The sequence below is a fragment of the Anabrus simplex genome, chromosome 1 (genome assembly GCF_040414725.1).
Source record: "Anabrus simplex isolate iqAnaSimp1 chromosome 1, ASM4041472v1, whole genome shotgun sequence".
Classification (NCBI taxonomy): domain Eukaryota; kingdom Metazoa; phylum Arthropoda; class Insecta; order Orthoptera; family Tettigoniidae; genus Anabrus; species Anabrus simplex.
In genome coordinates this window covers 125269421-125291029 of record NC_090265.1, presented here as the reverse complement: position 1 = coordinate 125291029, position 21609 = coordinate 125269421, and the positions used below count along the sequence as shown (strand labels likewise).

Here is a 21609-nt window from a genome sequence, read left to right as displayed (position 1 = left end):
GAAGGATGATGATGATGATTATGACATAACCTCTCCTGCCCAAACGCCAACCTCACCTTCCCGAGATGAAAAAACCTGTTCCCAGCCCTGTTGACAGAGTCACGGCGGTATAACCGTTACATCCATTATGGAGGAAATGCTGTGATTTCAGCTAGTCCATTAGCTGAGAGGTGGCAGCCCCACCAATGGTCTTACTTCCTTCAGGCTAGCAACCCGTCAGAAGGACATTTGATTGCTTTCAAGTCTTGCAAAAAGTAAAATGCAAGACCGTAACGGGTCACATGGCCCAATACTTGGAAGGAAGATGATGATGACATGTGTGTATGCTGAATTAGCAAACAACCACCCTCCTAGAAGAGCTCGGATGGAATTCCATCTTTTCCGGGTGCCTTTTTATTCTTCAGCTGTTGAATGGCCTTCTCAATTTCTTGAATAGAAGGTACTTCACCTAAGTGATCTTGAATTGGCTGTTGTGGAATATCAGCAAACACATCCTCGACATGAGAGTTTCTGTTCAGGAGGTCTTGAAAATGTTCTTTCCAACAGGAAGCTATCGAGTCAGGGTCTTTAAGAACTTCAGTACCGTCTTTGGATTTTAGACAATTAAGACCTTTGGTGGAGGGACCATAAATAGCTTTGGTAGCACTGAAAAAGGCACTAGTATTGTTGGAGGCGATTAAATTCTCCATTTCCATTGATTTGTCTATCCACCATTTATTCTTGATCATCCTGCATCTCTTCTGCACTTCCATTTTGAGTTATTCATATCTATGTTTCTTGGGAAATGAATTTGGATCATTTTGCCAAGCGTTGTAGGCTTTCCGCTTTTCATCAATTGGGTCACATATTTCTTTGTCGTTCTCATCAAACCAGTCCTGATGTTTCCTCTTATTAATGGAATGGCAAAAGTTAGTCTATTGGATCATAATATTTAAACATTTCTTTTTACATTAGTGGGAGATCACACATTTACCTTATATGGTTTTGGGATGGCTTAAATATTCGATAGTAACATTACTTCCTTGAAGAATGAGAATCGCTATTAAAGTGGAGTGCCATTTGAATGGCTAGAATGCTGGTAGAGAGCTTGATTGAGTTTCTCTAAATAACGGATTATTTCATCTCCGTATAAACAAGCTGTATGTTGTTTATGTTGTGAAGCTTTTGAAGTTATTCTGTGTAAGCCTGAAAAGGAGTTAAACTGGATTCTGGTTGTAAGTGTGCATCTAGTGAGCGTGTTGAAATCCTTTAGACATTAGGAGGAAGTCCGGTTGTGTAACTTGTGTGAGGTGGTCTGAACAGTCGCTTTATCTCTGCTTCCAGCATCGGCGTTATGTGTGTTGATATTTTGTATTATCCCCATAAGACGTGGACATGAGTAGGACATCCCATTGAAGCTTTATGACGGGATCAGCAAGTTCATTTCCAAATTGTACCATATGTTGTATATATTAGTGTAAACTGTGTAAAAAAAAAAAAAAAAAAAAGTTTTTAAGAATAGTTCTAGTACAAGTTAATCTCCCAATAGACTGTAAAAATGTACAGATGTTTTAAATCCCACTCCAGCATCCATGCTATTCTCATTACCAGCACATGAGAATTGACAGTTAATATTATTTCCATTGGATGTGAACTTATGTTGGATGTCACATTTGAACTTTTAAACAAGAACAGCTTGTTCACTCCAATATGACCTAATGTTCTTGTACTCCAGAGCAAATTGTTATAAAAAAATATTGTTTTAGAATAATTCTAGTAAACATCCACTTGGGGTTAGAAATCATGGCTGACGATGCCTGCAACGACAGACGAAATGTACCATACTTAAACTTAATACAATAACAATGTTATAGTCCTAAAGACTTTACTAGTATTGAATAGGTGGTTTCAATAAATTAACTGTTTAACATTTAACAATTTAATAATGTGATAATATCGGTTTGGTGAATCAGAAATCTACAACAGACATTCCAGAAGACTAGATGAATGTATTTAGGAATTCTCACAGGAAACCTTCTCCTTTTCATGTTGAAGAAGTAACTCCAGAAATGATCAAAAGCTGGACACGTCATCTGAATGGGTTATACAAAAAGAAATAGCCATTTCCAACCAGAGCTGGGAAGAAATATGAAGTACTGCAGCAGCACAGTACTTTGGTTCGCTACAGAACAACTTACATTGGTGGATGGCTAGAAGCAGCAATACTACAACCTTGAAGTAAGAAAGGTGCAGAGACCAGATCTAGAAGAGGGTCAATTCACTTTACCTGAAACATTGTATACAGGTAAGATACTATTTTTGTATAAAACTTCTGCTATATTACGGCAATTCATTACATAAATCTCTCGGAAACATTATCACCCTTTACTTTCTTGTTTGCAGATCAATTGCCAGTGCCTTATGAGAAGTACAAAGACCTTCAGAGTTTGAAAGGCCACTGCAGCCTCCAAGCAGCTGAGTATTTCAAAAACCTTCCATATTGAGATATAAAGACAATGTGATAATACTATTATTGAGTTTCATAATGTGCCGTACATTGGTAACAATGAACTTTTTGGGACAAGATAATTAAGTGAATTCTCACCTCTGCGAACATGCTTCGATTCCCTGTCAGTGAGCATGGGAGAACATTTGTCCTAAAATTAACTTTGAACCACAGTGGATGATGTAAAACTAACCTGCACCACCCTCCATTCTGTGTGTAGCAGATGCCTTATAGATTCCTACCACAGAGGGAAAAGCTGACCCCACCGGGACTGAATCCAGGATGGCATTGTTGCCATTGTAACAAGTACCTGATCCAAGCAGAGAAAGTGTCTTGATTTCACAGCTCAATGGTCAGAGCATTCGGCCAGAAATTGAGAGCTTCTGGATTCGAGTTCCAGTGGAGTCACCATCATTTTCCTGTGGTCAACAGCCATAATTATGGCATCAACCACTCACAGAATACAAGATGGAGCAAGTTATTCATTAAAAAAAAATCCAATGGAATACCTTGTTAAGTCTAGGAGTTAACATGTTTCTTCCACTGCAGATTATGTACTCAAGCCGTTTTTACAACTATTACATTTTTGTTATTATTACATATCATAAGCATCCTTTGAAAACACGTGGTCAACATGTCAGTTTAAAAGGGATTTACATCTATATATCTAAACACTATAGCGTTTCAAAGGTTGTTTTACATCTCCTGTAAAATTTATAAAATGGTGGTTATGAAGTTCTTTCCCAGACCCTTCATATAGAAGAGAACTTCCAAAATAAATAAAAAACTGTTGCAATATTATTACAAAATTTTCGTCAGAAATCTTCAGATATGCTGGAACAACCAACGCAATCTTTGCTGCCAGAATGCTCATTGAAAAGCATCGAGAGAAATAATGGCCACTGCATATTGCCTTCCTTGATCTTGAAAAGGTTTTCGACTGTGTTCCACACTGTGTGATCTGGTATGCACTTCGTGACCATGGTGTACCAGAAATGCTTATCAATTGGATCAAGATGCTTTACATGAACACCACAAGTAGTGTATGTTGTGCTGTTGGCATCTCAAAGAGCTTCCCAGTGAAAGTCGGTGTACACCAAGGCTCCGCATTGCCCCCATTGCTCTTTGTTCTATTCATGGACACAATTATACGGGATTTGCAGAGGAGTGTCCCTTGGACTCTCTTATATGCAGATGATGTCGCACTTGCCGATACCACCAGAAGTGGATTGCAACGTCAAGTTGAAGATTGGAACAGCCGTCTCTCACAAAACGGTCTTAGACAACAAAAAGAAGACTGAATAGCTGGAAACCATCCCAAGTAATGGCTCAATTCAAGTTGATGCAGAGACCTTAATGAAGACTGTAAGCTTCAGGTATCTAGGATCTCACCTACAGACTGATGGTGGAATACATGATGAAGTGCGAAGTACGATAAAGGCAACATGGATGAGATGGAAGGAAGTCACAGCCGTACTCTGCGACAGAAGGATGCCACTACATCTGAAGTCCAAAATATATTGCATGGTAGTACACCCTGTTGCTTTATACGGTGTTGAATGTCGACCAGCTGACAAACCTACAGAGCGCCAATTACACACTATGGAAATGTGCATGCTCCATTGGTCGATGAACATCACACTCCTGCATCACGTCAAAAACGACACTGTTCACCAGCAAATGGGCATTGCACCCATCACTAAGGAGGCACAGGAAAAACGTCTCCAATGGTATGGTCATGTCCTGCACACTGCACCTGGAACAGTAGCAATTTACCCACTCCTTTGAAATTAATGGGCAACAACTACACAGACGTTCAAAGCAGCGCTGGCATGACACAGTGAATGCTGATATGAAGACTCTGGACTTAAGACCACATGATGCCCAAGACCAAGCAAAATGGCGAGTCAAGATTAGAACAGCAGACCCTGTACCAGCGGGAAAACATTAGGAAGAAGAAGAAGAATATCTGCAGATATCTGGTGACGAATGAATGTACTACTTCCACTTCTATTATTAACGTCTAAATTCAAACTTTCATTCTTGGGGAAGTCTCCCTCGTGAACAGTTGAGATTTTCTTCTGAAGACGCAGAGCAAAGTTCTTTGTGAAATGGAAGGAATTTCACCTTATTTTCTTGATGCAACAAAAGCCCAAAAAAGCCTACATTATGTCTCTTTTTAAGACGTTTATGTTTTGTTTGATGATTTATGGGTTGACTTTCTTTGTTTTATTAGTTCTAAATTTGATTCTTCTGATTTTTGGACTTGATGGTTTATCCAAGCTTGGTGTCTTCTGTCTATCGCCTGGTCGCATTCTTCATTCCACCATTCGTGTTTACTCCTGGGATTCATTGGAGTCAACTCTTCTACTATCAATTTTAATCTGGTGGTCAGTTCTTTTATTGATGATGATGATGATAATAATACAAATTCATACCAGTTGACACAATATGCAAGGAATGCCAAAATGATTAAAGTTAACAACTATGATTCAACTGTAACTGCATCACACCACGTTACAAGAGAAAGCCCAATAAAGGATGCAAAACACATTTTGTGTCTACCGAAAGGAATAGGGATGCAAGAATTATTTAAGAAGTCCACCATTTCTCTCAATACACAAGGTGACTCACCTCTGTAGAGATGAATGCACCTGGAACGTTAGACCTTGTTCCTGTCTCATAGCATCAAAGACAGCTGTAATTCTTTCTGTCGCAGAGAGTTTTCTGCACATTTCGAGGTGTATACCCTATGCTTGATGTCACTCAGATAGAAATCCATCTGTGTGAGGTCGGGGGACCAAGGGGGCCGTGGTATGGTGCCTTGTCAGCTAATCTACCTTGGTACAAATGCTGCCGACATGTAATCACAACCTCTACCAGCAAAAAGTGCTGGAGCGCCATCATGCTGAAACCACAGGTGCTGGGGCATGTCTGGTAGCATCTCCTCTAGTAGACTGGGAAAGTCATTTATGATGTAAACAAAATAATTCTGGTCTGAGACACATAGAGGTATGAAGTGTCGTCCAATTAGACAGTCATCAATTATGCCAGACAAACATTTATTTTCAATGTTTATTGTAATCTGGATGTATGTACTTTGTGTGGGTTAGTGTCAGTCTGCATGTAGGCATTGTGCATGTACTGTGTGAATATGAGGGTGTTGTGCATGTACTGAGGGAATGAAGCTTCATCGGATCATAGTAATCTTTCAAAACACCCTTCATTTTCTGCTTGCTGGAGGACCCTCCAAGTGATTTTTATACATGCAAGTATGTCTTGCAGTGAAAGCTAGCCGACATCATACTAGGAGATAACCAGTTTGTGTGTTATTTCCCATAACCTGAAGATGATTTGCTTCCTGAATAAATTGTCTATGAGGATATCGACATAGCAGAAATCTTTCCTTGTACAATCTCTCAGAAGTACTAGCATTTCCATTGCACTCTCCCAGTTTAATTATCACATCAGTTATTACTTGAACTGAGTGTGGTGAGCCATTCTTCTCTCCGTTCGTAATACCACGTGTTCATTCACAGAGCCTCACTGTACAACAACAGAGAGGAAAGTCATGTACTCTTGTGCTGTTGTGTTGTTACAGAGCTAGTCACAAAGTGTCCGTGTCCATCACTTGGTATTGTCAACTGCTACAAAGTAGAACATGCCAAGCCCAGAAGAACGCTGGGCCCAAAAGCATGCTAAATAAAACGTTGTAGCCTGTTCTTCTCCTTAAACCATTATGTATGTGCTGGAAAAATAGCAATGTGGGCACACATGTCTGTTGAAAACAAGCCTTGTAAATGCAAATATTCCTGCACAAAGAATCTCCGCTGAAGTACTTTGGACCACCGAGACCCGACACTCATAGTTATCAACTTTCTGGAATCACAAGGCCATTTCCCTGTAAGCAGGTCTGAGAGGACAGTTCTCTACTGTACGGTATTGTCAACAAACTCCAGAAAGCAGGGATCTCTATACATACAGTATACACACATGCAACTTTCACATCAGTATAGATGTTAACATTTCCATCGCATACTATACATGCAAAAACGTTCTCTCCCTCAGCAGACAGGGAAATATTCTGGTCAAATGGAGTACTGGAATAATGGAGTAGATCCCTTGATCAGCGAGTGTAAATAACATAACAGAAATAAGATTATGGTCCTAGATGGAGTGGAATGCCCAGATTATGTGATATTTCCACAGTTGAGCTGTACTGCATTAGGCTTCATCAGGATTTGGAAGGGTCACCGCACAGATGTTATATGGCCATCCTACATCCATAACGTGGTTTGCCCCCTTCTTGTGCTCCCTTGATTTGAAGAAGTAGAGCAGTACTCAAGAACCTTACCAAAACTTGGGTCAGTATGACTCGTTAACAAAAGAGAAGTACGAGAAGTACCCATTATTGAATATTACACTGTGCTGTGGTGCAACACTAGAAATACAATTTGGTCAGGTGTCACTGTGACTTACTCACTTGTCTGCGGTCCTCCCAGGGAAGTGTTGAAAGCTATTGTCACAACCCAGGCTTAGGTTTCAGTGATGGGAGTCTGGCCGTAATACTATCCCACTCACCATATGCTATTTCCGCTCTAGCAGTCCTCTGGTGGAGGAGGGGGTAATATTTGTAGGCAGATGTTTTCTTGGGATACTCTGGTTTCCTTCCGTGTATCTCTCATCCCCCCTTCCCTCCACCCTTACACAATTCTTAATTACTACAGTCAGTGTTCCAGCGACAGTTTGCTCCACCGTGCTAACCCATACCATGGAAGTTAACCCCATCCTTTGCTTGTCATTGCAGAAATTTTTTATTATTATTATTATTATTATTATTATTATTATTATCCTTTCCAACATCAAGCGGAGTGGCCACGCATATTAACAAGCTACAACTATGGAGTCGAGCTGTGCATTCCAGAGATTAGGAGGTTTGAAACCCATCATCGGTTGTCTCTGTGGTTTCCCATTTTCACTTCCAGGTCAGGTAAGTGCCAGGACAGTTCCTATTCATAGTTCACAGCCAATACCTTACACCTTCTTACCCAGTTTCATTCACCATCATTCATTCCATCATTAACTCCTCAAGTGAGGTTGGCATCAGGAAGGGCATCTGGCTGTTAAAACATACCATATACATCTCACCTCATCCCCAACCCGTATCAAGAAATGCCATTTACAGGCAAAAATATACAGTATTATCCTTCTAATGAAGGGAATTTTCATTGCAAACAAAATATGTTACAAAAACTGATATTCGATGCAGCTGATAACAGATTTTATTTGTACACAAATGTTCTCAAAAAGTTCAACTTTTCTCCTAATATCCACTGTGCCTTAACTTGGCCAAGACAAATGTAAAGTACACAAACCTGTTCTTGATCCCTGAGCTCCATAGTGTTGAATGGGAACTTGGGATCGAGAAAAGGTTCGCATACTATATGTGTTACATCAGGCTTTGTTTTTATTTCCTGTCGCTCCCCTTTGGACATCTTCCCCTGAATGGTCACTCTGCAGCTCAAATATTGTTCTGGCATTCTCCTAGTATGAACAGCATACCAGACTTTCCTGCATTTTACAGTTTAAGATCAACCATTCCATTGCACATCCCACTCACAGAAGTGGTGTCGCCCTGTGTCTGAATGAAACATTAGTATGGTTATTTACATTGATGTGGTTCAAGAAATGAATGTGTCCTCATTCTTAATACCATCTCATGTCATGCAATGTTCTTTTTTAGGGCAACACAACATGAAAAAACACTACTGCCTCTATGCGTCTGGTGTTCATGCAGCATACTCTGTGCTTGTGCGTTTACACAATGGGCGATTGAAGCAAGCCTATATCTTCATAACACCACTTTGTAGAATTTTGAAGTGGAGTGAGTTACATTTTGTTATCGGAGAAGTTTTACGCCTCTTCAACTTCCTATAACACTTATTGAAAGAAAAAAAAACACACACTCTCTCTCTCTCTCTCTCTCTCTCTCTCATTTCATTTCATTTAATGGAATGAAAAAAAAAACCCCTCTGTATTATGTTTTCACTTATTTACCTGCCATGCTAGTGCCAGGTGTTTCCCAAATCGATATCCTTGCTCTTGCAGTTCTGTTCCATGACCTGCAAGAATAAGTGTACCTTGGCAAGATTTGCCAAGTAAACTGCCCGCAGACAATACATTTCGTACTGTCCAGTCTTCTTTGGCATCTGCAACACCCGCTGGTGAAGGAAGAGGATTGTTTTGTTTGTCCCGCCGTCCAATAAATTCTGCTTCTGATAGGTCACGAACCGCACTGCTCATCAATTCTACAAGCTGGAAAAGTTATATATTAACATAAAATGGTTGTAACAGATAGAATTAATCAGTATCTTGGATTGTATGGGAATTTCTGAGTTGTTTTGGTGTGTGTGGAGGGGTCTGCTTTGGAGTCATAGGGTTTTAAATCACATGTTGCCAAGATATGTTTTATAACTTGCAATGTTTTATTTGTCTTTGTCTCTCAGTAAAGTATGGTCACAATCAGTAGGCACTATGTGAGCTATGTTTTCAGTATGTAATGCTATCTTTCTATAAAAAGGGAGAAAAATAATCCAAAAAACATTTTTTTTTTAATTTGTGAAGTGTATGAAGAGAATGCTGTAGGTGAATTAATGTCTTAAAGTTGGTATCTCGTCAAATTTCAATAGCATTCATTTATACAAGCTACACCTCTACAGAATCAGCCTGTTAGAAAATGTTTACCAAAACATTCAACCAGAGAGAATTGAACTCGTGAGGCCTCATATGTCATCAGTCACAAACAGAAAGGTGTATAAGACTGGCTCAAGTCCCTAACTGCAAACAGTCTATTAAATGGAACTTCAAATTTTAGCTCCTTTCAGTCCCTGGAGAGATTTTTAAATGGAAAATCATGTAGTGACTTAAGTGCAGTCAAGAAGAAGGTATAAGACTCTTTGCCTTCCATTCAGCTAAGTTACAGGAAGACAGGAATTAAAAATTCAGGGTAGATAAAGCAGATAAAGCATCATCATCATCATCATCATCATCATCATCATCATTTCCCAACTCCAGTTTCCCGGGTATGGTGTACAGCGCTCGCCATCTCCTTCTGTCTTCATACAACTTCTGATCCAGTACATCCTCCCATTTGTACCCTCTCTCCTCCACATCTGATCTTACAGTCTCTATCCAACGTTTTCTTGGTCTTCCCTATGGTCTTCTTCCTACGAGATTAAAGTCGAAATATTTTCTGGCAGGTCTTTCCCTGTTCATTCTCATTATGTGCCCATACCACTGACGTCTGCGTTTCTTTATGACACTGATAATAGGAACCTCAATACCAGCTACTTTCCTATTCACTTCATTTCTGATCTTGTCCTTTCTGGGTGTTTAGTTCATGGTTCTAATGAATCTCATTTCAGTTGCTTGGATTCTACTGAAGTCTTTGTTTAGTAGGGTACATGTCTCTAAACTGTACGTGAGGATTGGTATGAAGTAAGTGTGGTACATGATTGTTTTCGCTTTCTGTGGTATTTTGCAGTCCAGAGGAGATTCCTGACTTGACTGTAGAAGTTTGATGTTTTCTGTGTCCTGCTGAGTATTTCCTGCCTAACAGTGTTGTCTTTCGATATTGTGCTTCCAAGGTACTTGAAGTGGGAAGCTGATTCAATTTTTGCTCCTTCCAGAAATATATTTGAGCTTGTTCCTTCCCTGTTGATAGTCATTTCCACTGTCTTTGTTTTGCTAATCTTCAGTCCAAAATTTTTGAATGTGTTGTTCCATTCATTAAGTTTCTTCTGAACTTCAGCTTCTGTCTCTCCCCATAAAAGCACATCATCAGCAAATACCAGGGCGTTTGGTTCACTGTCCATTTTCTTGATAGACTTGATGACCTTGTCCATTACTATCACAAACAGGAGTGGTGACAGAGCACTTCCTTGTTGGACACCTCTCTTTGTTTCAAACCATTTAGATCGTCCATTGCCTATCTGGACACAGCTGTAGCACTTCTGGTATAGCATCTTGACTTTGTCAATTAAGTACTTTGGCACCTTTAGGTCTTCCAGACATTCCCATATATTGTTTCGAGGAATACTATCATATGCTTTTTCCTTGTCCACAAATGCAATCACAAGATTTCTTCCATATTCCCAGTACTTTTCTGTCAGCATCTTTACTGCAAAGATAAGATCCACAGTACTTCGACCTTTCCTGAACCCGTGTTGTTCTTCCTCAAGCAAAGGTTCCACTATCTTCCTAAGTCTTGTTTCTATGATCTTTTCCAGCAGCTTCAGTGAGTGTGACAACAGCATGATGCCTCTGTAATTTCCACATTTCCGTTGGTTGTCCTTTTTGAACAGCGGGATGATGACTCCTTTACTCCAATCTTCTGGAATTTTGTTACTTTCCCAAATCACTGATAACACTGTATATAGCCAATTCAAGCCTGGTATTCCAGCTGCCTTTATCATGTCTGAGCTGAGATCACCAAAGCCTGGGGACTTCCCATTTCGCATGCTCTTTAGTGCTGTTTCTACCTCAAACCATGTTAATGGGTATTTGTTGCTTTTGGCTTCATCTACACTACAATTATTGGTGGTGTTGCCCCCATCTCCATTTAACAGCATGTTGAAGTACTTCTTCATTTCATCCCTGATCCCTTCCTCTGTTTGTATTAAGCTACCATCATCCGTTTCCAGTGCAAGGATGTTTATATTTTCATTTCTTTTATTGTTTACTATTTTCCTACTTCCTTCACAGTCTTCCTCCATCCTTGTAGTAAAGTCATCCCAACACTTTTCCTTTTCTTCCTGTATCAGTCTTTTTACAGCCAGTTTCTTTTCCGGTATTCATGTGCTAGATGTTCAATTTCTAATTCATTTTGTCTATCATCTGTTTTCTGTTTCTCGAGGTCTAATTTTCTTTTCAGTATATTTCTATCTTTTACTGCTGTCTTCACTCGGTCATTCCACCAAGGTGTTTCCTTCTCTTTTGGCGTGGCACTTGTTTTTCCACAAATTTCCGTGGCTTCTTTTACAAGGGTTTCTTTGAATAAGGACCATTCTTCTTCTACTCCCCCTTTCTCAGTTTTGGGTAATTTAACAGTTATCCTTGCTTCATAGTTTCCTTTCTTCTCCATGTCTTTCAACAGCCATGTCTTAATCTTTGGTATTTTCTTTTGTTTAATTTTGGGCACAAGAACATCTTTTAGGTCAGCGATTAATAGCCGATGGTTGCTATCTAGGCACTCGCTGGGTATGACTTTAACATCTGAAACATACTGACCTGCTTTTCTATCAGTGATGATGAAGTCGATCATAAGTCTTGAGCTTTCCATCCCAGCTGTATCTCGTTATTTTATAGCTGTCCCTCTTCTGAAAGCATGTAATCTTGAAATAAAGAACAGCAGGTATAATATGAAAATTTCATCATCATAATGATTTTCATTTCACATTTCCAGCTTCCTGGGTCGGGTTGTGAATCGAGGACCTCCATCGCTGCCTGTCTCTCCACCACTCTTCTCCTTTTTAAAGTACTTCTTCTGGTTTTCCTCCTCTCTTCTCTATGCACTCCCACACTGAATCTGTCCGTCTCTATCAGGGTCTTCCTTGTGGTCTCTTTCCTGTTAACTTCTCTGAAAAAACATTTTTTTCTTCTTTTTTTGGGCACTCTCTCTCTTCTCCCATTCTCATCATATGGCCATACCACTTCAGTTTTGTTGTTTCTATCTTGTCTTGAAGTTTCGACATTCCTGTCCGCCTTATCCCTTCATTTCTATCATTTCTGGTCTTGCCCTCGATACCTTTAAGGAATTTCATCTCCACTGCCTGTATTCTACTCTCCTCTCGTTTTGTTGCAGTCCACGATCCAGTTAGTATGGGTTCATAATAGGTTGAATATAATACTTTCTTACATTTCTTTGGGGCATCTTGGTTCTGCAAAATACTCTGGTAGAAGCTGTTTGCTTGTTGTATTCTTTTACCAATTTCCTCGGTTATCTTTCCATCTTCTGTCATCACACTTTCCAAGTACTTGAAACTTTTAACCACTTCCAGAATTTTCCCATTCAGTTTTATCTTTCCTCTTCCTTCCTTCCCCTTGTCATCACTATTGTTTTACTTTTCTCTATGCTACATTCATCCCAAATTTTTCTATCTCTTGATTCCATACACCTACTTGTTTTAGCACTTCGGTTTCATCCTCACTCCATATCACTATATCATCTGCAAACAACATGGCTTTTGTTGCCTGTCTTCCCAATCTCTGTTTATGTTCTTATGAATTTCATCCTTAACTATGGGAGGTAGTACACTTCCCTGCCAGAGACCAGTTTCAACTTTAAACCATTTTGTTTTTCCTACACTAATCTTCACACTACTAACACAATTTTTGTACATAGCTTTCATCATATGCACTTTCACTCTGTTAACTTGCTTTTTCCTTAATGTGTCCCATACAAACTGTCTAGGCACATTGTCATACGCTTTCTCAATATCAATAAATGTCATGTCTTTTCCAAACTCCCGTCTTTTCTCCATCATATGTCTTAATGTAAAGATCAGGTCAAACGTTTATCTGTCATTCCTAAAACTACACTGTTCTTCTTCCATTTCTCCTTCTAGCACCCTCCTCAGTGTTCCTTCAAATACACTCTCAAAGAGCTAAGCTACATGGGCAATAAGTGTGAGCCCTCTGTAGTTATTACATTCCTTTTTATCACCTTTTTAAAATATCGGGATAATTAAACCCTTTCCCCACTCTTCTGGGATCTCTTTCTTCTTCCAGATTATTCTAAGTAATCTATACAGCCACTGTAGGCCGATTGGTCCTGCTGCTTTTATCATTTCTGCAGTAACCTCAACCACTTTACTGTATGGCTTCCTCTATTTTTAACATTGATATCTCCTTTTCTTCTTTCCCCATTGTTTCTTCTTGCTCCTTCTCATCTACCAGTTCACTGTATTTAATATTTAGCAATTCTGAGAAGTATTCTTCCAATCTTTTTAGTGTGTCATCTCTTTGTGTCAATATCTGCCCTGTTTCAGTTTTTACAAATTTTGTATATTCCCTATTTCTTAAACTATTCTTCACCAAACCATGCAAAACCTTTTTACTTCCCTTTATATCCTCCTGTAAAATTCCTGTGAAAATTTCCCAGCTCTTCCGTTTCTCTTACTGTAGTATTTTCTTACATTCCTTTTTGGCTCCTTGATATTTCTGCCAATTCTCTGTACTATTGCTGCCTATCCACTTTCTCCAAGCCATTTGTTACCCTTCAACTCCTTCCTTTAACCTGACGTTCCACCAAGGAGTCACCATTTCCTTTTTCCTCCCTGATAGTCTTCACAGGTGTTTTGCTGCAAACTTTACAAAACCATTTCTGAAACACGTCCATTCCTTTTCCACATTGTTCACGTCATATTTGGACATTTCTTTCTTCAGATCCTCTTGAAACTTTTCCCTTATTTCTTTCTCTTTTAACTTCCATCCCTTTATTTTTCTTTCCCTTTTTTCTATTAACTTTGTTATTTTACTGTGTCTTAATTTGGCTACCACCACTTTATGGTCTTCTTCGAAATCTGCTCTTGGCATTGTTTTCTCTTTTTCCACCAGAATAAGATCAATCAATGTCTTTGTCTTTTTCTACCTCCCCAACCATATCTAGTTATTTTTTATGAGTTCTTTTTTCTAAACCACGTATTGCCAACAATTAATCCATTCCTTCTACAAAAATCCATTACCAAATCTCCTTCTTCATCTTGGTTTCCATAACTATAGGGGCCAATTATCTCTTCTTTTCTCTGTGTGCTTCTTCCAATATAAGCATTCATGTCTCCCATTATTATAACCTCTTTGTCTTCAATACAACTTTCCAGTTCTTTTAGAAACTTTTCTAAACATTCATCTGCACTCCCCGATTGGGGTGCATAAACCTGTATAAAATCCTTAATTCCACTCTCAAGTTCAAGTCTAACTTGAATTATCCTGTCACTGATCTGGTCAATTTTGTCCGCATATTGCGCTAGATCTTCTCCCAATATAACACCAAAAGCATTTGTTGCCATTTTTCCTCCACTTCAATATACCCCTTTATATTCAATACCCTTTCTTCAATTTTTTCTTACCTCTCCCCTTCCATTTTGTCACTCATTCCCATCAATTGCTATGTCTTTCTTCTCTATATACTCTAACAGTTCTTCTACCTTGCCATTCAAAGTCATGACAGTGCTGATACTGTAACGAATTGGCGGGGTAGTAGGATCAATTAACACCAAACTGGTAGCTTTAATACTAAGATTTATTAGCTAGGCACTAAACTACAAAAGACTACACACAATTTTTGCTCATAACACACACTTACGCAGTTCGCGCGCTCTCTCTCCCTTCGTTTCTCACTTGTTCTCACACTAAACAGTTTTACACTCACACACAAGGTCCTGCGTCGCACGGCTACATGTTCTCTCCTTCGCCGACAGCCCGCACTATAGTACACTAGTCCGATAATCATGGCAGTTCACATACTTCACTATACTGGCAGTCACTCAGGACTGAACCAACTTCTAACTCAGTCTATCTCTCCCTGACTGCAGGCAGGTCGTTCCTCCCTTACATACCTGCACTGGCCCTTCTAGATTCGTCCGGATGCTGGATGGACCCAGGAACATCGCGAGATAGAACACTCCAGATTAATCGTGGAGTCATTTCCATACTCCTCTGTTACGGGACCATGAGCGGAAATGAGTGGGGCTGGCCTAGCACTTAACCGCTGCTTGTGATTGGTGCAGCTGAAGCGTAAGGGGTGGGCCTATACAGTGCCGGGCCGGGCCCACTACCAGTTGGCATGGCGGACGCTATGACCATTACACTGCCCCCTCCTCAAGGGTGCTCGTCCCGCGCTGCTCCACGATACGGTGCCAAGCGATCCAGGTGAACAACCATCTTCTTCCCTCTGGGAGGCTGCCGGATCTGATAGACGACGTTGATCCTGGTGACGATTGTATATGGGCCTTCCCATTGTGGGTGCAGTTTTGGTGATTCCCTTTTGTCCGTACCGGATGGTACAGCCACACTGTCACCTTCCTGAAAACCCGCAGAGTTCGCGAGCATGTTGTAGCGGGCCCTGTCGCTGGCTACCCTTAGATGATGTCGGGCATAATCGTGGATGTCGTTGAGCTGATCCACCAACTCCCATGCACAGTCTGTCGCTGGTTGCTGCTGGTCTGGTGCAGACCCGAACATTAGATCGCATGGCAGGCGGAGCTCCCTTCCGAAGACCATGATGGCAGGTGTCATGCCCGTCGTCTCATGGATGGACGCTCGATAGGCCATCAAGAAGTAGGTGACCCTCTCGTCCCAGTCCTTCTGGTGCACCGAAACCACCTTCCTAAGGTGCTCTTCGACGGTTTTCACAAAACGCTCCACCATACCATCTGAGAGAGGGTGGAGAGGCGTCGTATGTGTCTTCTGCACTCCTACGCACTGCGGAACCTCTTGCATCAACCTGGACTCAAAGTTTCTGCCTTGGTCGCTATGAAGTTCCCTCAGGACACCGAATCGACAGAAGAAGTTCTTGACCAAGACGTCAGCCATGGTCGTTGGCTCTTGGTTCGAGATGGCGTAGACCTCCGGCCACTTTGTGAAGTAGTCCATAGCCAGGAGTAGGTAATAGTTCCCGGCATCAGATTCGGCGAATGGTGCTCCAACGTTGTACTGCATCATTTGGCCCCTACTCCTGGTACGTGGACCCCGGCTCACCGTGTAGGTGTCACACAGCTGGCACATCCTCTCAACATCGTTCCTTAAGTCCACCCAGTAGTAACGCTGTTAGGCACGATCTAGTGTCTTATTCACTCCCAAGTGGCTGGCAGTAGCGCCCGCATGCAACTCGGTCAGCACCTCTTTTCTCATGCTCCTGGGGGATTATCAGCTGTGCAATGTGCTTCCTTCCGTCGGTTGATTCCCACGTGCGGGTAAGTACCCCGTCACTAACCATGAGAGACGACCACTGGGCCCAGTACGCCTTATAGGTTGGATTGCGTTCGGCGATGTCTTTCCATTCCGGCCTCTGCCCCGACTCTACTTCTCGTAAGATCAGCCCGGTGTTGTTGTCCTTCAGCTGCTCCCTCCTGAGAGCGTCTTGATCCCATCCTTCAGCGGCGGTGGCCCTCACAGACCGGACGTCCAAGATGCCTACCTGTCTCTCCACTTTCTGGCAGTGTGTACAGTTTGTAGGGCACAGTCTTCTCGATAGAGCGTCGGAGTTGCAGAGCTTCTTTCCTTGTCGGTGCTTGGTGGTGAAGGCGTTGCACCCAGCGAACTGTCTGACCTTCCAGGTTTCTGAAGCTTAGGAGCCAGGTCAATGCAGTGTGGTCGGTGCACAGGCGGAAAGGCTGCCCATACAGATACTTGTGGAAGTGCTCCAAGGTCTTCACGATGGCCAGCAATTCCCAACGCGTCACGCAGTAATTTCTCTCAGCTTTTGACAACGTCTTGCTGAAATAGGCGATCACCTTTTCCAGGCCGTCTTGTACTTGTGACAGCACCCCACCAATTCCCACGTAGCTGGCGTCGGTATCGACGAACTTCTCCCCAGGCATGGGATATCCGGGAATGGGTGCAGTACACGGTGACTCCTTCAGCTTCCTGAAGGCAGCCTCCGCCTCGCTTGACCATTGGAAAGACCTCCTCTCCTCGGTGAGCTGTCTAAGAGACTCTGAGAGTCTGCGTAGCCAGATATAAATCTGCGGTAATACGTGCAAAGGCCGAGAAAACTGCTTAGTTCTCGCTTGTCCTTCGGCACTGGCCAGTCGTTGACAGCTTCTAACTTCTCTGGATCTGTGGCTACTCCCTCCGATGACACGATGTGGCCCTGGCAGCGGACCTCCTGGAACAGCTGGCATTTTCCGGGATTTAGTTTTAGGTGTGCCCCACGTAGTCTTCAAACATTTTCCGCAGGTTCTCCACGTGCTGTTTGAACGTGCGTCCCACAATAATTATGTCATCCAGGTACACAAGGCAAGCGTCGTGAGTTAACCCTCTCAGCCTGGCCTCCATCAGTCGCTCAAAAGTCGCTGGTGCGTTGCAGAGGCCTCACCATCTCATCCAGGGTGAACTTGAACTATCCTACCTCTGGGCCACTCTAGAGGAGGGATGTTGTCCTCAATTAATAGCACCAAAGAATCAACATCAATACGTTGATTGGTATCATGCCACTTGATGCGTTTTTGCAATTCCTGCAAGTATTCTCGCTGCCATCTCCGCCACAACCGCTGCCGAATTTTCTGCAAGTGCTGCCAACGTGACAAGCGGTTATCGGGTTCTCTCAACAAATCCCTTTGCACGGGTTGCACGATCGAGTCACTTAGTAGAAAATGTGCTGGTGTTAAGAGTTCTAAATCATTTGCATAATTTGGCAAGGGAGTAAGGGGGCGTGAATTTAATACAGCCTCTATATTGCAAAGAATAGTGTAGGTTTCTTTGAAAGTTAGCACGCGTCCCTGTGTTTCAGTCAGCAAATCTTTTCATCATCTTTACAGCTGCTTCCCACAATCGCCCAAAGTGGGGTGACCGGGGAGGAATGAAACTCCACTGTATCTGCTGCTGAGCGAGTGAGGGGTAAAGGTCGTTGACCCCTTTTACAAAAAGGACTGGATATCTTGTAGTGCGTTGGCTGCTCCAATGAAATTCTTCCCATTATCAGAGAAAAGCTGCTTGCACAAACCTCTTCTCACCATAAAGCGTTGCAGTGCAGCTAAGAAAGCTTCGGTCGTTAGCGCCGACACCAACTCCAAATGCCTTGGTACTGAAGCATGTAAATACAGCTACGTAACTCTTGTAAGTATGAATGCGGCCTCTTCTGTGGCTTTCTCTTACAGATATTGGACCTGCATAGTCCACTCCTGTGGTAACAAAGGGTCGAACAACTAACGTAACCCTTTCTTTTGGTAAATCTGCCATGCGTACCTCTGGAGCTGTAGGATGGTAACAAAAGCACTTCAGACACCTCTTGACAATCCTTTTCGCTTCTCTTCTGCGGCTGATAGGCCAATATCATTGTCGAGTTGCATGTAGCAGTTGCTCTGGGGGACAATGCTTCAGACGACGATGTTCATTTTCCATGATCATTCTGGTGATGTGATGATTTGCTGGTAGAAGCACAGGATGTCTCTGTTCTGATGTTAGCTCCGAAAAACGAAACCTTCATCCAACCTTAATCAATCCGTCACTATCCAGAAACGGACTGAGTGAATTTAGAGAACTCTTCTTTGGGAGGTCTTGATTATTAATTAAGCAATGTAGTACTTGAGGGAATGCTTCTAATTGTGTCCATTTGACTACCTGTTTCTCTGGTTTACAAGTTTCTTGTATTTCTAGTGCACCCTTTTTCCTTTCTGGCGGTTTGAGTTTGCAATTATAAATTAATCTTTGACAATATGCTACTATACGGCATAATTTTGGAAATGACGAGAATTTATTCAGTAGAATGCTAGTTGATGTTGCTGTCAATGTAACTGCTGTGACCTTCAGCTCTGGTAGTTCTGTTTCAAATTCTTCTGAATGCTCTGGTTGTTGATGTTGTGTGCGAAGCCAAGAAGGTCCACTCCATCACAGCTTTTTATGTTCGAGTTCTGCTGAAGTAATTCCTCTTGAGAGAAGATCAGCTGTATTTTCAGTCAAAGGAACATGCTTCCAGGTGGTTGCATCAGTGGCTTCTTGAATCTTTGCAATCCTGTTTGCCACAAATGTCTTCAGCAGCCTTAGCTCAGTGTTGATCCATTCCAAAACAATTGTACTGTCACTCCATAATCTGATCTGACCAATTTTTTCTTTCAAAGCACTCACTGTTGTTTTGACAAGTTGTGCAAGAAGAAGGGCTGCCTCCAATTTGAGTCTTGGCAATGAAATGGTTTTTAAAGGAGCTAATTTCATCTTCGCACAAAGTAAATTGGAAATGTAGAGACCACTTTGCGTTTGACAAACTGCATAAATGCATGCTCCAAAAGCCTTCTCTGAAGAATCACTAAATCCAAACAAATCAAAAGAGCCAGAGCAATTCCCAGGATTTATATTTCTCATAATTCTGATGTTGTTCAGTCTTTCTAATGATGTATAATACTCGTTCCAAATCTGAAGGTGTTCTCGAGACAATGGCTAATCCCATTCAAATCCATCTACCCATAAGTTGCATCAACAAATTCCCTTTGATCAGTAATGGACCCACGAGTCCTAGTGGATCAAAAATCTGTGCGATTTTGGAGGCGACTTCTCTTTTGGATCTTGGTGACTGCTTTGCCAGCTCAACTCGAAACTGAAGGCAATATTGTACTGAGTCCCAGAGGAGTCCAGGAGTCTTACTAGCTTCACCTTAGTCTAAAACCAGTAAAGTCCCCCCGTCGCTTTTGCTCTCCAAATCCCGCAAGATCTCTTTGCTGTTGGGCCTCCATCTCCTCAAATGCATTCCACCACTCGAGTATATTTTGTATTTGCCGCCATAGCCCGATCACGTCTTCTAGAATGTCTCTTCCACTTAAGCAGTCATCCATATAAAAATCATCGCAAATAGCCTTTGCTGCCGCTGAAAATTCATTTTCATGAAGAGTAGCCAATTCATTTAGGCATCTCATGGCATGGTAAGGTGCTGATGCTGTTCCATATGTTACTGTATTTAATTGATAGATCCTCACAGGGGCTGAAGATTCCTCTTTCCACAAAATCTGCTGGAATGCTCGATCTTCAGGATGGATGAGGATTTGCCGAAACATCTTTTCCACATCTGCCGTCATGACGTACTTATGGCAGTGAAATCTAAGTACAATGTGAAAAAGATCTCGCTGTAAATTAGGTCCAGTCATGAGTGATGTCCCGAGTGATGTTTCTGCCGAGGCATCAAATACCACTCTGACCTTTGTGGTGTCACTATTTGGACGTACCACTGGTTGATGGGGTATGAAGTATGAATTTGGTACATCTTGATTTTGGTTTGTTTCAATCAAGCTCATATGTCCTAGTTTTTCATATTCATATTCATTCATGAAATCTGCATAAGCAGTTTTGAGTTCAGGGTGTCTGCTTAATCTCTTGACTAATGATTGTAGTCTAGTGCGTGTATTCTTGATTCTCTGAGGATGACATCTGGCTTAATAGAGAGCCTTACGATGAATCTACCTGTTGTATCTCTCGAAACGGTGTCTGTGAACTGTCTTTCACATATTCTTTCTTCTGATGTGTAATGTTGAATCTCCGGAGTTACTTCTTGTTTCCAAAATTTCTCCATCTGATCTGATAATTGTTGATTGCTAATTTTCATGCATGTTGTTGTTGATCCTTGTTTGTTCTCAAAAACTTCACCGCCTATATTCCAGCCTACTCGGGTGTTTTGCAGAGCTGGTTGTCCTTCAGCTTCATTCTTGGGTGGACCTATGACTATTTTCCAATAAAGTCCTGCACCAATTAACATGTCTATGTCTCCAGGCTTGTTGAATGTGGGATCTGCCAAGCGAATGTCCTTTGGAATAATAATCTTGTCCTTCTTGATCTCCAACTGTGGCAATCGTCCCGTTATAGTTGGCAAAACTAGAAATTCTGCTTCCACCTCAAATCCGTCATTCCTTGAAGCGAGGTGTTCTCTAGTGATCCTTTTTGTTTCCATTTTGGAACAATCTACTCCAATGATCTGTGTGTTTGTCTTGACATTCGGTAAACGAAGTTTCTTATACAGACCTTCCTTTATTAGATTCGACCGAGATCCCGGATCCAGTAAGGCTCGGAATGTCATTCTTCTTCCGTGAACATCTTTCACATCAATTAAAGCTGTTGACAAAAGTGTTTGTGATGTTATTCCTTTTGCCAAGCTCACATTGAGTGAAGCAGGTGAATGCTGAGATTTGACACACAGGTTTATGGGCACTTGATTTTCTTTAACATTTTGTTTCTGTTTGTCATCTTCCTCAGCATGTAAAAGTGTGTTGTGAAGAAGTCCACACTTCTTGCAATATGTCCTGGTTTCAAACAGTTGTTACACTGTCCTTTTTCTCGAAGCAGTTTTCTTCTGTCTTCAACTGATTGTTTAATTAATTCTTCACATGTAAAAATGGGGTGACTTCCACCACACAGATTACAGC

At 41.6% G+C, this 21609-nt stretch overlaps 1 protein-coding gene across 1 annotated transcript in view; it reads right to left on the bottom strand.

Moving 5' to 3' along the window:
* Pdss2 (Decaprenyl diphosphate synthase subunit 2) overlaps positions 1 to 21609 on the bottom strand; it is a 176365-nt gene that overhangs the window by 23485 nt on the left and 131271 nt on the right. Inside the window, exon 4 of the mRNA XM_067138897.2 lies at positions 8543 to 8800. Coding sequence (XP_066994998.2) covers positions 8543 to 8800 — 258 coding nt within the window. The remainder of the gene's footprint in view (positions 1 to 8542; positions 8801 to 21609) is intronic.